Raw genomic sequence first — 15000 nt, forward strand, 5'->3', positions numbered from 1 at the left:
GTGCTACGAGCTTGTAGGTCTGCTATTTTTGAAAAATCGAAGAGCGACTGACATAGAAGACATTTTCAGAATCTGATCTCAGGTCAGAATGTAAAACTGTCAGGATGTAGAAGACATTTTTATAATCTGATCTCAGGTCAGAATTTAAATAACCAGTCTAACTTCTGTCCATCATCTTACATGGGGCTAGATCTGCTATTTTTCAAAAACAAATCTAAAAAAAGAAAAAAAAAAAGAAACGTACAGTATGAATATTTTTGAAACAACACAAATGTTGTATCCCTGCAGGGGTCCCTGGCAGAAAATATGTTCAGGGTCACTTTGACAAATACCGTACACATTCATTTAGGGTTCAAATACCGTACACATTCATTTAGGGTTCAAATACCGTACACATTCATTTAGGGTTCAAATACCGTACACATTCATTTAGGGTTCAAATACCGTACACATTCATTTAGGGTTCAAATACCGTACACATTCATTTAGGGTTCCTCCACTTTTTAGAAAGTTTGAGAGCCATTGAACAAGTCCCCTCCCCCCAAAAAAACCCCCAGCCCGGCCAAAGCTACACAATACAAGCGACCTTTCATTAAAAAAGAAGCCTGAAGTCGCTTACAACAAGCGGACATGGCAACACTGACTAGACTAGAGAGCCAGAGGCAGCGCGGAGAGCCGCGGGAAGCCTGCAATTATCCAGCAGTTCCCAAGGATGAAGGAATGGCGGTATGAGGTGATCCTACATCACCTCACACCACCATGAGGTGATGCAGGATCACCTCATGGCGGTATGAGGTGATGCAGGATCACCTCATGGCGGTATATGAGGTGATACAAGGATCACCTCATGGCGGTATATGAGGTGATGCAGGATCACCTCATGGCGGTATATGAGGTGATACAAGGATCAACTCATGGCGGTATCTGAGGTGATGCAGGATCACCTCATGGCGGTATGAGGTGATGCAGGATCACCTCATGGCGGTATATGAGGTGATGCAGGATCACCTCATGGCAGTGTGAGGTGATACAAGGATCACCTCATGGCAGTATGAGGTGATACAAGGATCACCTCATGGCGGTATGAGGTGATACAAGGATCACCTCATGGGGGTATGAGGTGATGCAGGATCACCTCATACCGCCGCTTCACCAAGAATATAACATGTCACCTCACCACCGCTTTATGGCAAACTGTCCGCCATGGTGGAAATTAACTAAATGCATTTACTTAACCCATTTAGGCCCGACGTCGAAATTTAAAACAATGTCTTCAAAATCCTGAGAGTTTTCTGAAAAACCTCATGTTTCTGTATCAGTCGTTCTTTAAACTATTTCATGTCAAGGACCCCCAGAATTCTATGTAATTGGCTACTGACCCCCATCTGGAAATATGTTGTTCCAGGGACCGTCCACATGAAGCAAAGATTTGAGTTAAAAACGTTCGCTCTGAAAGAATATATATTCAAAGATTTGCACTACAAATTATCATGATGGCACTGGCAGAATGGCAGCACGCCCAGACCTTTCCTGGTGGCCTGCTGCCTATTGGCATATATATATATATATATATATATATATATATATATATATATATATATATTTTTTCTTATATCATGGCCCCCTATAAGCTTTGGGCTTATTGAGTACCCGGTATCAATAAGCTTTGGGCTTATCGAGTACCCGGTATCAATAAGCTTTGGGCTTATCGAGTACCCGGTATCAATAAGCTTTGGGCTTATCGAGTACCCGGTATCAATAAGCTTTGGGCTTATCAAGACTGTTACCGAGCATAGCTGCCCACGATGTCAAGTTTAAACAATCAAGACAAGAGGCGATCACGAAATAAATCTAATCGCCCGCGCTGGCACAAACATGTGGGTCTAAAAGTGTATTGATACCTGCCGACCAGCGCTGCCCGGGTAACCAGAACTATGCTTTTGGAGTGACGGTATAGGCTACACACAGCCAGTTAACAGTTTCTTGAATATTATTTGACAAAAGTAAAAAGGTCAATTGCCTTCCGTCTGTTAGAAAAGTACTGTATTTGAAGGTAAAATATACTGGTTCTGTTCAGAATTTATTTCCGTCTCCCGTCTCTCCACAAAATAATAGAAAAATGCTCGATAAGAACGAGGCTCGATAAGAACGAGGCTCGATAAGAACGAGGCTCGATAAGAACGAGGCTCGATGAGCCTGATCGATTAAGGTGCTCGTTATCAATAAAGATTAACGAGCTCCATATACTCATAACAGTTTTAACTGATCACACACAGCACGGCAGAAACAGCCCAGATCCTCATCATCGGACGCCAAGGCACCTATGAAAAAGGACCTGGTTGAACTCATCCAATCACCCTAATGGAGACCCTCCCTCTCTCACCCTAATGGAGACCCTCCCTCCCTCCCTCCCTCTCTCACCCACCGACCCCTCACAGGGTCAAGCCTTCAAGGCCATGAGGCATCCCAGTTCAAAGGAGGGCAGGTGGGGCGGTGTGGGTGGGTGGGTGGGAGGTCAGATGGGGGCAAAGGGGCGGGAGGGGGGGCATATGGTCGGCATGTCACGGTGTCATCTGCTGAACCTCAACAGCAACAGTAGGGGAGGGGGAGAGGGGGGGGGGGAGGCATACAGTACGTGACCCCATTGCTAACTCTCTCTGAGATGAATTACCGCGTGAACATAAAACGTCACGTTGGTCTGAGTGAGGGTCGTTTATCACGGAGCGATTCATTATAATGTAAAGGACGCCTCATGCTGCGCTCTGAGCGTTCTGAAGGCTCCACAGTGTGTGTGTGTGTGTGTGTGTGTGACTGTGTGTGTGAAGTGTGTGTGTGTGACAGTGTGTGTGTGTGTGTGTGTGTGTGTGTGTGTGTGTGTGTGTGTGTGTGTGTGTGTGTGTGTGTGTGTGTGTGTGTGTGTGTGTGTGTGTGTGTGACAGTGTGTGTGTGAAGTGTGTGTGAGAGAATGTGAAACAGGCAGCATGACCTCTAATTGACTGCATGCAAATGAGGAGGATAATCTCTGTTTCATGTATTAGCGTCATGAAGGAAAGGCACCATGATGATATTCCCCTGTGGAACGACACGAGACCAGACGCATAATACCGCTGCTGTCGGGAGGAAAACTCATAACTCCATTCTGTGTGTTGTTTAGAAAATATTGAACCAATGGAAAGTAGTAAAAAGTGCTTTGGGACAAAACCTCTTAACTCCATTGGACCCTCAAAATGTCTGCTAAAGCAACTAACTCCACCACCTCCCCACCTCTCATGGAAGTAATTGACAATATATAAAGTCACAACACCAACTTTGATCAGGCTGTATTGCTTTGTTTAAAAAAATATAAGGTTTTCTTAATTTCCTGAAAAATTAACATTTTGGATTGAGGTTTGATGAGGTTTCCTGCCGACAGCATACATATATATATATATATATATATATATAGCTCACAACAAGCGCGCGAGGAGATGAGAGGAATAACATGAAGACATCAAAGGGAAGAAAAACAGACAATAGGAAATTCTTTATCAAATAAAATAAAAAAGGAAGAGGGGTGCATAACATAAAGGGTGATTTATGTGGCTGACACCATAAAAACACGACAAACCTCATGTTTCTATTTCAGTGGTTCTCAATATTTCATGTCAAGGACCCCAAAAACTATATGTAATATGCCTCCCCCCCCCCCCCACTCAGAAGAAAAGATTTGAGTTACAAATTGAAACTCTGAAAGAATATATATTCAAAGACTTGAGGCACATTTTCACGATTTTTCAAAAATAGCAGACCTACAAGCTCATAGTGTGGCATGAGCTTGTAGATCTGCTATTTTTCAATAGCTAAAGTATAACATAATGCTTAAAACACCAAAAGGGTAGACCTGCCCCATCCTATTCAGCTATTAACACAGGAGGAAAATGTAATTTATACTTAGATTTTTTTTTGTTTTGTTCCATTCCTCTGACAAAACTCAGTCTAATCAAAACCAGCACAACCGATAATATTTCTAATGTGATTCATCCGTCCTCAAATCTTCTATTAACTAGGTGTGCTGTCATGCTCATTTCAGCACGGCAGGAGAGCCTATCACTAGCCTAGCACTTCAAAGTCTCCCTGGATGGCGTTAGACATGGCCAGCCAACCACACGTTATTCACAAGCTGCTGCTCGTAAAGCAATTAGCCGTAGCGGTAACGCCGCTCGGCCCCGGACCATTTATTAGCATCGGGTCCGCTGACGTTTCCTCCTGTCGTTGCCACGTCCGCTTGTTATAAGCGACTTTTCGGTTTAAAGTCACTTTGGCAGTTGCGGTTATCGGGGGCTTGTCTCTAAACTAAAGTCTAAAGTGTAGTTGCTTATTTGGGCTTGCTTCCATTTTTTATTATTATTATTTAAACCAATGGTTATTAAATATGTTCATGGGCGGAGTTAGTGTCGAAGTGTCCTTGAGCAAGACACTGAACCCCTAATTGCTCCTGATGTGCTGGTTGGTGCCTTACATGGTTTCCTCCGCCATCGGTGTATGACTGTGTGTGAATGTGTGAATGTAATGCACAATCTATATGTAAAGCGCCTTGGATAAAGGCGCTATATAAATGCACCATTTACCATTTACCATGTCATGGATCCCATAATGTATGTGTATGTAGTGTATTTGTCCCTTAAATCCCATCTGAAAATGTTTTGTGCCAGGGAGGATCCAGATTTGTGTTTCAAAACTCTTCCAAAGAGTGCATTTTATTTCAAGATTTTCCTTAATAGCAACATTGTGAGCATGTAGACGTTTACATTAAAGGTTTTATGACATTCATTTTCATTTATTTTTCTTTTTCTTTTTTCTTTTAGGTTTTATGACCTCAATTACACCCAAAAAACCTGAACTTTGAACATTCAGTGGATTTTCTGTGGTCTGAAGTTTTCTTTGGGGTTTTTTGGGCCTTTTGAGCTACAATGAAAACAGGCAACACAGTGAAACAGTGACATCTGCTGGCAAATCCCATTGACATATATGGGATTTGCAGTAAGTGATGTCACTTACTGCCGGCAAATCAGAGCACCTGTTTGAGCCAGAAAACCCCAGATCACAGAAAATCTACTGAATGTTAAAAGTTCATGTTTTTTGGGTGCAATTGAGATTAGAAAACCTAAAAAAAACAAGAACAATTCCAAAACCTTTTTTTTAATGTCACAATCCCTTTAAGTGCTCATGTGGCTTAGTGGCTTCTTTCGGGGCTTGGGCTAACTGGCAACAAACTCACTTCACTTATTTCACTGTCAGTTTAAAGCCAGTCCAAGGCCCTGGGACTGGGACCTGGACTTTAAGCAATGACGCTTTTCAGGACCGCTAGGTGGAAGTACGGCGGCCATGACGCCGTCGTCATAGCTGTCAACATCGTTAAGCAAACAGCCGTTGGCGACGGTGACATTGGTTCCCAAGGTGATGCGTCTATGCAGCATGTGACAAACTTTCTAAACACACACAAAAAAACACATTATAGCATACAGTAGGCCCTACTCAACTGTATGCCATGACAACAGGACACACCTTCAGGTTATTATAGCCTACTGTATGCCATGACAACAGGACACACCTTCAGGTTATTATAGCCTACTGTATGCCATGATAACAGGACACACCTTCAGGTTATTATAGCCTACTGTATACCATGACAACAGGACACACCTTCAGGTTATTATAGCTACTGTATGCCATGACAACAGGACACACCTTCAGGTTATTATAGCCTACTGTATACCATGATAACAGGAGACACCTTCAGGTTATTATAGCCTACTGTATGTCATGACAACAGGACACACCTTTAGGTTATTATAGCCTACTGTATGTCATGACAACAGGACACACCTTCAGGTTATTATAGCCTACTGTATGCCATGACAACGGGACACACCTTCAGGTTATTATAGCCTACTGTATACCATGACAACAGGACACACCTTCAGGTTATTATAGCCTACTGTATACCATGACAACAGGACACACCTTCAGGTTATTATAGCCTACTGTATGTCATGACAACGGGACACACCTTCAGCCTATTATAGCCTACTGTATGTCATGACAACAGGACACACCTTCAGCCTATTATAGCCTATACTGTATGTCATGACAACAGGACACACCTTCAGGTTATTATAGCCTACTGTATACCATGACAAAAGGACACACCTTCAGGTTATTATAGCCTACTGTATGTCATGACAACAGGACACACCTTCAGGTTATTATAGTCTACTGTATGCCATGACAACGGGACACACCTTCAGGTTATTATAGCCTACTGTATGTCATGACAACGGGACACACCTTCAGCCTATTATAGCCTACTGTATACCATGACAACAGGACACACCTTCAGGTTATTATAGCCTACTGTATGTCATGACAACAGGACACACCTTCAGGCTATTATAGCCTACTGTATACCATGACAACAGGACACACCTTCAGGTTATTATAGCCTACTGTATACCATGATAACAGGACACACCTTCAGGTTATTATAGCCTACTGTATGTCATGACAACAGGACACACCTTCAGGTTATTATAGCCTACTGTATGTCATGACAACAGGACACACCTTCAGGTTATTATAGCCTACTGTATACCATGACAACAGGACACACCTTCAGCGTAGTATAGCCTACTGTATACCATGACAACAGGACACACCTTCAGCCTATTATAGCCTACTGTATACCATGACAACAGGACACACCTTCAGGCTATTATAGCCTACTGTATGTCATGACAACAGGACACACCTTCAGGTTATTATAGCCTACTGTATACCATGATAACAGGACACACCTTCAGCCTATTATAGCCTACTGTGTGTCATGACAACAGGACACACCTTCAGCCTATTATAGTCTACTGTATGCCATGACAACAGGACACACCTTCAGCCTATTATAGCCTACTGTATACCATGACAACAGGACACACCTTCAGGTTATTATAGCCTACTGTATACCATGACAACAGGACACACCTTCAGGTTATTATAGCCTACTGTATACCATGACAACAGGACACACCTTCAGGTTATTATAGCCTACTGTGTGTCATGACAACAGGACACACCTTCAGGCTATTATAGCCTACTGTATACCATGACAACAGGACACACCTTCAGGTTATTATAGCCTACTGTATGTCATGACAACAGGACACACCTTCAGGTTATTATAGCCTACTGTATGCCATGACAACAGGACACACCTTCAGCCTATTATAGCCTACTGTATGTCATGACAACGGGACACACCTTCAGGCTATTATAGCCTACTGTATACCATGACAACAGGACACACCTTCAGGTTATTATAGCCTACTGTATACCATGACAACAGGACACACCTTCAGGTTATTATAGCCTACTGTGTGTCATGACAACAGGACACACCTTCAGGCTATTATAGCCTACTGTATACCATGACAACAGGACACACCTTCAGGTTATTATAGCCTACTGTATGTCATGACAACAGGACACACCTTCAGGTTATTATAGCCTACTGTATGCCATGACAACAGGACACACCTTCAGGTTATTATAGCCTACTGTGTGTCATGACAACAGGACACACCTTCAGGCTATTATAGCCTACTGTATACCATGACAACAGGACACACCTTCAGGTTATTATAGCCTACTGTATGTCATGACAACAGGACACACCTTCAGGTTATTATAGCCTACTGTATGCCATGACAACAGGACACACCTTCAGCCTATTATAGCCTACTGTATGTCATGACAACAGGACACACCTTCAGGTTATTATAGCCTACTGTATACCATGACAACAGGACACACCTTCAGGTTATTATAGCCTACTGTATACCATGACAACAGGACACACCTTCAGGTTATTATAGCCTACTGTATGTCATGACAACAGGACACACCTTCAGACTATTATAGCCTACTGTATACCATGATAACAGGACACACCTTCAGGTTATTATAGCCTACTGTATGCCATGACAACAGGACACACCTTCAGACTATTATAGCCTACTGTATGTCATGACAACAGGACACACCTTCAGGTTATTATAGCCTACTGTATGTCATGACAACATCCTCCCTCACCGTCGGCAGCACTAAGCACTGCTTGGAAACACCTCGGGGAAGCTTTGACCTTTACGTGATATGAGAGAGAGAGAGAGAGAGAGAGAGAGAGAGAGAGCTCTCTTAATCTGATCTAAATCTTTGCCTTTCTCTCTCCTCTCTCAGCGGAAGTGAAACATGACGTGCCTGTTTTATTCAGGAGTGTGTTGACGCCCCGGGGCGGCCCAGCCCGGGGCGACCCGGTGGAAACCCGACATCACATTAAGGTGGTAGAGCTTTTATCCAAAGTGCTTTACAGAGCCGTACACCGTGCATGTTTTATATAAGAGGCCACCCCCCCCCCCCCCCCGGCAGTAATCAGATTCCTATAGCCTACTGTACGTATACTGTACAAGCTATTTTGTGTTTAATTCATGAAAACAGTAAAATAAATGGCTCGCTAACAGACAGAGACATGGGAACGTGAAGACGGTCGTGGAAAATAGCAGATCAACAAGCTCATATAGCGAGGCACCGAGTCTTTCAGAGCGAACGTTTTTTTTTTCTCAAATCTTTGCTTTCCCTGGAACCACGTATTTTCAGATGGGCTCCATTTGCATATATTTTTGGGGGTCCTTGACATGAAAATGTTTGAGAACCACTGACATGAAAAACATGGGTTTTTCAAGAAAACTGTCAGGATTTAGAAGGCATTTGTAGGCATTTCCTCAGTGGGAAAAAGGAGTCAGAAATCTGTCCATAATCTCCTTCGCAACTCTCACATGATTATAATGCATCATACATGACTCCTAAGAAGGAGTCAAAACATGTTGGCTTTTTACCTTTTTTACCTTTGTATAGTGCTCGGATCACCCTCTTCTTTCATGATTATAATCCATGTTTTAAATCGTAGCGTTTGAACAAAAAATCTGGTGTTTTGGAAGTACTGATGAAACTAATATTTATACACACATTTTTTACATCGTTTTGGTGTTATTAACCTACGACCCCCTATTTTCTTCACTTCCTTCAGTGTTTTGTTTTTATTTATATTTCTATTATTCTCCGTTCACCACAATGCAATGCAACACAAACAGAGAGAGATAATCCATGATTTCAAGTCTTCACGTCTCAGGGAGGCTGAGTAACTGACAGTGAATTGATGGGGGTGAAGTATCCCATTAACTGAAGGTCAATTAGCCACAAATTTGCACTGCACACTGCACTCACTCACGCACGCACGCACGCACACATTGCACGCACACATTGCACGCACGCACATGCACACACACACGCACACTCACCTTATCAAGCTTCGCTTCAATCTCCACCACATCCGTCTCCACTTCGTCAATGCCGGCCCTGAAGATGGAAACACAAGAAGACATACTGTTAGTTATTTATGACACATTATGATCTGTTAGTTATGACACATTATGATCTACACACATTCACTTTTATTACAGTCAGACTCCTCTTTGGATTTTAGTGGATTTGTTTACTGTTGAGTAAGGAAAAAATGTCAAAAAATGTCTTCTACATCCTGACAGTTTTCTGAAAAAGCTATGTTTCTATGTCAGTCGTTCTTCGATTTTTCAAAAATAGCAGACCTACAAGCTCATAGCGCGCCACTCGGTGGCGCGCTATGAGTTTGTAGATCTGCTATTTTTCAATAGCTAAAGCATAACATAATGCTAACACCAAAAGGGGTTCCCCCCCAGAACATTCAATTCAACTCAACATAGAGATAATTAATTCAAACCTATAAGAATAGAAACTGCATAAATCGCAAATAACCAATTATACCTCAGTGTTTACCAGATCACGTACTCGCATATCAAGTGAAGCATGTGCGATCGATCAGGCTGTATAAATAAATATATATATCCATCCACCACCTCATACAGAGGGTCATTGAACTGGATGACCACATTGACGGGAAGCATACATTAAAGATTAGTAGTTGTGACCTCGTTGTAAAAAAAAGAAATCAATGGATGAGGCAGAGCAGACACAACCGTCTTCACCTAAGAGTATTCATGAGATCAGATATACCTTCTATATACTTATACTTAAGTAAAAGTTGACTCTGTTACGACTCGAGTACAAGCATGTCGGCTGGTGGTGGACATTTCTGTCAAAATAGAAAAGTGTGAGTCTGCAACTCTGAGAGTGTTCAAATGTAACTATCTAGACTATCGAGAGCAATGGGATCTATGATCAAAACATAACCCTCTCCACTTGATTCTAACGTAATGTAGCTTTATTGTGCATACTCAGACACAGACATGCATATTCACTTAGGCACACTCAGACTTGCGCGTGCGTGCGGGCATGCGCGCACGCACGTGCACGCACACACACACACACACACACACACACACACACACACACACACACACACACACACACACACACACACACACACACACACCCACACACACACACTTCACAAGTGTAAAAATTATGTATTTGTTGTTGTATTTGTTTTTGTTATTTTCCATACCTACTGATTACTTTGTCTCCTTACCATTTGTGTATTATCTTTGGTGAGAACCACATAAAGCCCTTTTTACTGTTTTTATTGTGTGAATAAACTAAACTAATCCCCATACACGTGTTTATAATAACGCGTCTATACTCCAGTTATGTGATAAGGTGACCACCAATGTAGAAACAGAGAGAGGTGTGTTTGGGTGACTCAACACCGTGGTGTGATGTTGTTTTCGGTGGTTGTAGTGAGTATGAAGAGAACTATGTATTCCTATTGTATTTGTCATCAGCCTCTGGTGTTTTCTGAAGCTGCAGCCATTCTGGGCGGGAACCCCTTTTGGTGTTTTAAGCACTAACTTGTAGATCTGCTATTTTTTTTTTAATCGCAATCTTTGTTAATATATATTCTTTCGGAGCGAACGATTTGAACACAAATATTAGCATCTGGGAGGTCCCTGGAACAACATATTTTTATATGGGGGAGTCCCTGGAACAACATATTTTCAGATGGGGGGTCCCTGGAACAACATATTTTTATCTGGGGGGGTCCCTGTAACTACATATTTTCAGATGGAGGGTCAATGGAACTACATATTTTCATAATGATGGGGGTCGGCGGCCAAATACAGATAATTCTGGTGGTCCTTGAAATGAAAAAGGTTGAGCACCCTGCACTGACAGAAACATTTCAGAAAACTGTCAGGATTTAGAAGACATTTTGTAGAATCATCCTCAGGTCTAAAATGGGTTAATCCCACTGCTGATTCCATGAATCATGTTCTCTCTCTCACACTAGGCTGTCTTTATACTGACTGCCAACTCAAGTGCTTGGCAACAATAAAGCTAATCAAAGCCAGTATATTATCGGGAAAGGGAAGCGACCCAGACTGGAGGAGACGTTTCACAACACGGAATACCTTCTCCAAACAAAAAACACATTCTGTCAGCCGAGCCGCGCGCAGCCTCCCCAGTATCAGCTGAACGCTCCAACGACACGCCCGTGTTGACAGATTGTTTCCAGAGAAATAAGCAAGTAAGCCTTGTTGAGCCATGAGGCCCAGAGGGGCAGGAGCCTGTTTTCTGTAGTGTGAGGTACAGTAGCATGATGTACAGTACAAGTACAGTACACTATATGTCGCAGGGACTTAGTCTGAGTGCCAAGCAGCAGGGAGGCATTGGGTCTTTGGTATGACCCCGGCCGGGGATCGAACCCCCGACCTCCCAGTCTCAGGGCGGACACCCTAACCACAAGGCCACTGATGAATGAGCAAACGAGCCCAAAATGAGCAACTACAGGCTATGGAAATCTACAAGCTCACAACGTGTTGCATTCAGAAAGAAATGGGAAACATTTTTAATACGTTTTGGAACAACACCAATGTGGTACAGGTGTCACACGGGTCACAGGATACTTTCAGATGTGGGGGGGTCCGTGGTGGACATATCCGCATTCATCTGGGGGTCCTTGCTCGACATGAACATGTCTAAGTACCACTGGTTTAAACAACACAAGGAAACAAGCCCAAATAAGCGACTACACTTTAATAACAAGCCCCCATAAAAGTGCAAACCACAACTACCAATATACTGTATATATACAAGCGACTCTAAAGAACAACAAGCCCACAGTTGCTTATATAAAAAGCAGACATGGCAACACTGGCTGGAATGCATAATATCAGCTGTAGCCCGAGGGGAGATGATCACGATGATGTCATCAGCGGGCTGCCAAAACCATTCCAGGCGAAACCTTTACCACCCAGATTCACCTCAGAAAACAAAACAACCACACAAACTGAAAAGAAAAAACGTCCACCGTATAAGTCTGTAATCCACGTATAACTCGAGAACCGTTCACCCCACCGACTTCACATTCGACACCCCCCCCCCCCCCCCCCCTTCCCCCCCGCAGGGAGGGCAGTGCCCGGTGTCGAGTCGGTCGGACCCACGGTTGTCCAGAACCGCCACTAAAGGCCTCTCCTCTCCCCCGGGCTCAGGACAGGGCCCCATGCCCAGGGTCCATATGGACACTCCATATTCGGGCATGCCTGCATGACACAGAACTCCATATATAGGAATAAAGGGACACAGAGTGACGGATATAGAAATCTCCATATATAGGCATAAAAGGGACACAGACACGGGTACAACGGTTATTGCATATAGCCAGAGGGGGGGGGGGGGGGGGGGCATGGATTTGCAACTTCCATCGTTACCGACTCGGTGCTCTACAGCTGGGCACCCATTCTGCGCGGGAACCCCTTTTGGTGTTAGCACTATGTTATGCTTTAGCCGAGTGGCGCGCTACGAGCTTGTAGGTCTGCCATTTTTGAAAAATCGAAGAGCGACTGACATAAATAGACATTTTTAGAATCTGATCTCAGGTCAGAATGGAAACTGTCAGGATGTAGAAGACATTTTTAGAATCTGATCTCAGGTCAGAATGGGTTAATAAACGATGAAGAGATTACGGCGACGGCCTCACCGTGACAAAATGGCTTCCTTGAGCTCATGACTCGCCCTGGTGTTTATCTGATCTAGTCTGTTTATACGTTTAGGGCATAAACAGAGACGGAGACAGTTTACACGTTTAGGGCATAAACAGAGACAGAGAGACAGTCGCACGGTAGATATCAATCAACTACGATAACACCTGCTGCTGTGGCGCGCATTCCCAGCATGCCTCTGTGCTTTATTGCTACTGGACCCTGGGACACGTTGTCTGTTGTTGTCTCTTAGTTCTCTGGCACACAGACTGACACCTGAACCCAACATGTCACTCACACAGTGTGTGTGTGTGTGTGTGTGTGTGTGTGTGTGTGTGTGTGTGTGTGTGTGTGTGTGTGTGTGTGTGTGTGTGTGTGTGAGTGTGAGTGTGTGTGTGTGTGTGTGTGTGTGTGTGTGTGTGTGTGTGTGTGTGTGTGAATGAATGAATGATTTTTTTTCTTTTCGTGTCTTGTCATTAAGACCCATCCCTTACGGGATTATAAGACACCAACAACATAAATAAACAATATCACGTTCACTTCCCCCACAGAAGTTACACCAAGAATTTTATCAAAACAGAAACAGAAATAAGCATTATCATAAAATAAAACTAAAATACATCACATATAAGTTTTCTTTGTCCGTATGTCCCAAGCTTTCTCTATATTCTGCTAGTCCAAATATCTTTAGTTCCAAAATCCATCTCAGTCGCTCTGCATCACTTAACCACATCAGATCTATGTTTTTACATCTGTTAAATAACGTTTGACGTAGCTCATGATACAACGGGCAATTGAAAAGAAAATGGAACTCATTCTCAATATCATTTATATCACAGTAGGTGCAAATATGTTCTTCTTCTGTAACTCCTCTATGTGTGTGTGTGTGTGTGTGTGTGTGTGTGTGTGTGTGTGTGTGTGTGTGTGTGTGTGTGTGTGTGTGAGGGTGTGTGTGTGTGTGTGCGTGTGTGTGTGAGGGTGTGTGTGTGTGTGTGTGTGTGTGTGTGTGTGGTCTGCCAAGTAGAGAGAAAACACGCTTAACCCATTAACTTCAAAAGTTTACTTTCTTCAATGTCTCTGGTTATGAATTATGAACAGTCTTTTGTCAAATGACAATGTATAGTATATAGTAGGCCTACATACTGTATAGCTGGTGAAATTGGCAGCAGCTAAAAACATTATTTTGAGTTCAAATAATTCCCCACACACACACACACACACACACACACACACACACACACACACACACACACACACACACACACACACACACACACACACACACACACACACACACACACACACACACACACACACTTTACAGTACAGTACACTGAAAGCCACCACACCCTATAAGCACTGCATGAGTCAAATCCAATATAATTATGATAATATGATAATCCTCATGCTCTCCCTGAAGTCATGCTGAGCCATATATACAGCTGTCTGCTGGTCGTCAGCGAGGGATGCTAACTGTGTGTGTGTGTGTGTGTGTGTGTGTGTGTGTGTGTGTGTGTGTGTGTGTGTGTGTGTGTGTGTGTGTGTGTGCGTTTCCAAGGTGTTCTAGTGGGAATACACTCATTAAAGGGCTCTGGAAATCAATAATCTATAACAGAAAGCATGTCGTCTGTCCCAGCTAAGTGCTAGAAACTGGGAAATGGAATGTGCGTGTGTGTATTGGCACGCACGCACGCACGCACACACACACACACACACACACACACACACACACACACACACACACACACACACACACACACACACACACACACACACACACACACACACACACACACACACACACGTGTGTGTGAGTGCTGCAGAGAGACAGTGAACTGGTTGAACATCTACTGACTCCCCAGGAGGATTATGGGTAATAATATCACTCCAAGACACAACAGCTTCAGCCGTGTGTGTGTGTGTGTGTGTGTGTGTGTGT

The 15000-nt window shown here is 43.3% G+C and overlaps 1 protein-coding gene across 1 annotated transcript in view; it reads right to left on the bottom strand.

The window, feature by feature from the left end:
- Positions 1–15000, bottom strand: part of LOC310863856 (arf-GAP with coiled-coil, ANK repeat and PH domain-containing protein 3-like) — a 145219-nt gene that overhangs the window by 81693 nt on the left and 48526 nt on the right. The window contains exon 2 of the mRNA XM_083772358.1: positions 9387–9444. Coding sequence (XP_083628484.1) covers positions 9387–9444 — 58 coding nt within the window. The remainder of the gene's footprint in view (positions 1–9386; positions 9445–15000) is intronic.

Source organism: Protomyctophum parallelum (assembly GCF_964188405.1).
Source record: "Protomyctophum parallelum genome assembly, chromosome: 8".
Lineage (NCBI taxonomy): Eukaryota > Metazoa > Chordata > Actinopteri > Myctophiformes > Myctophidae > Protomyctophum > Protomyctophum parallelum.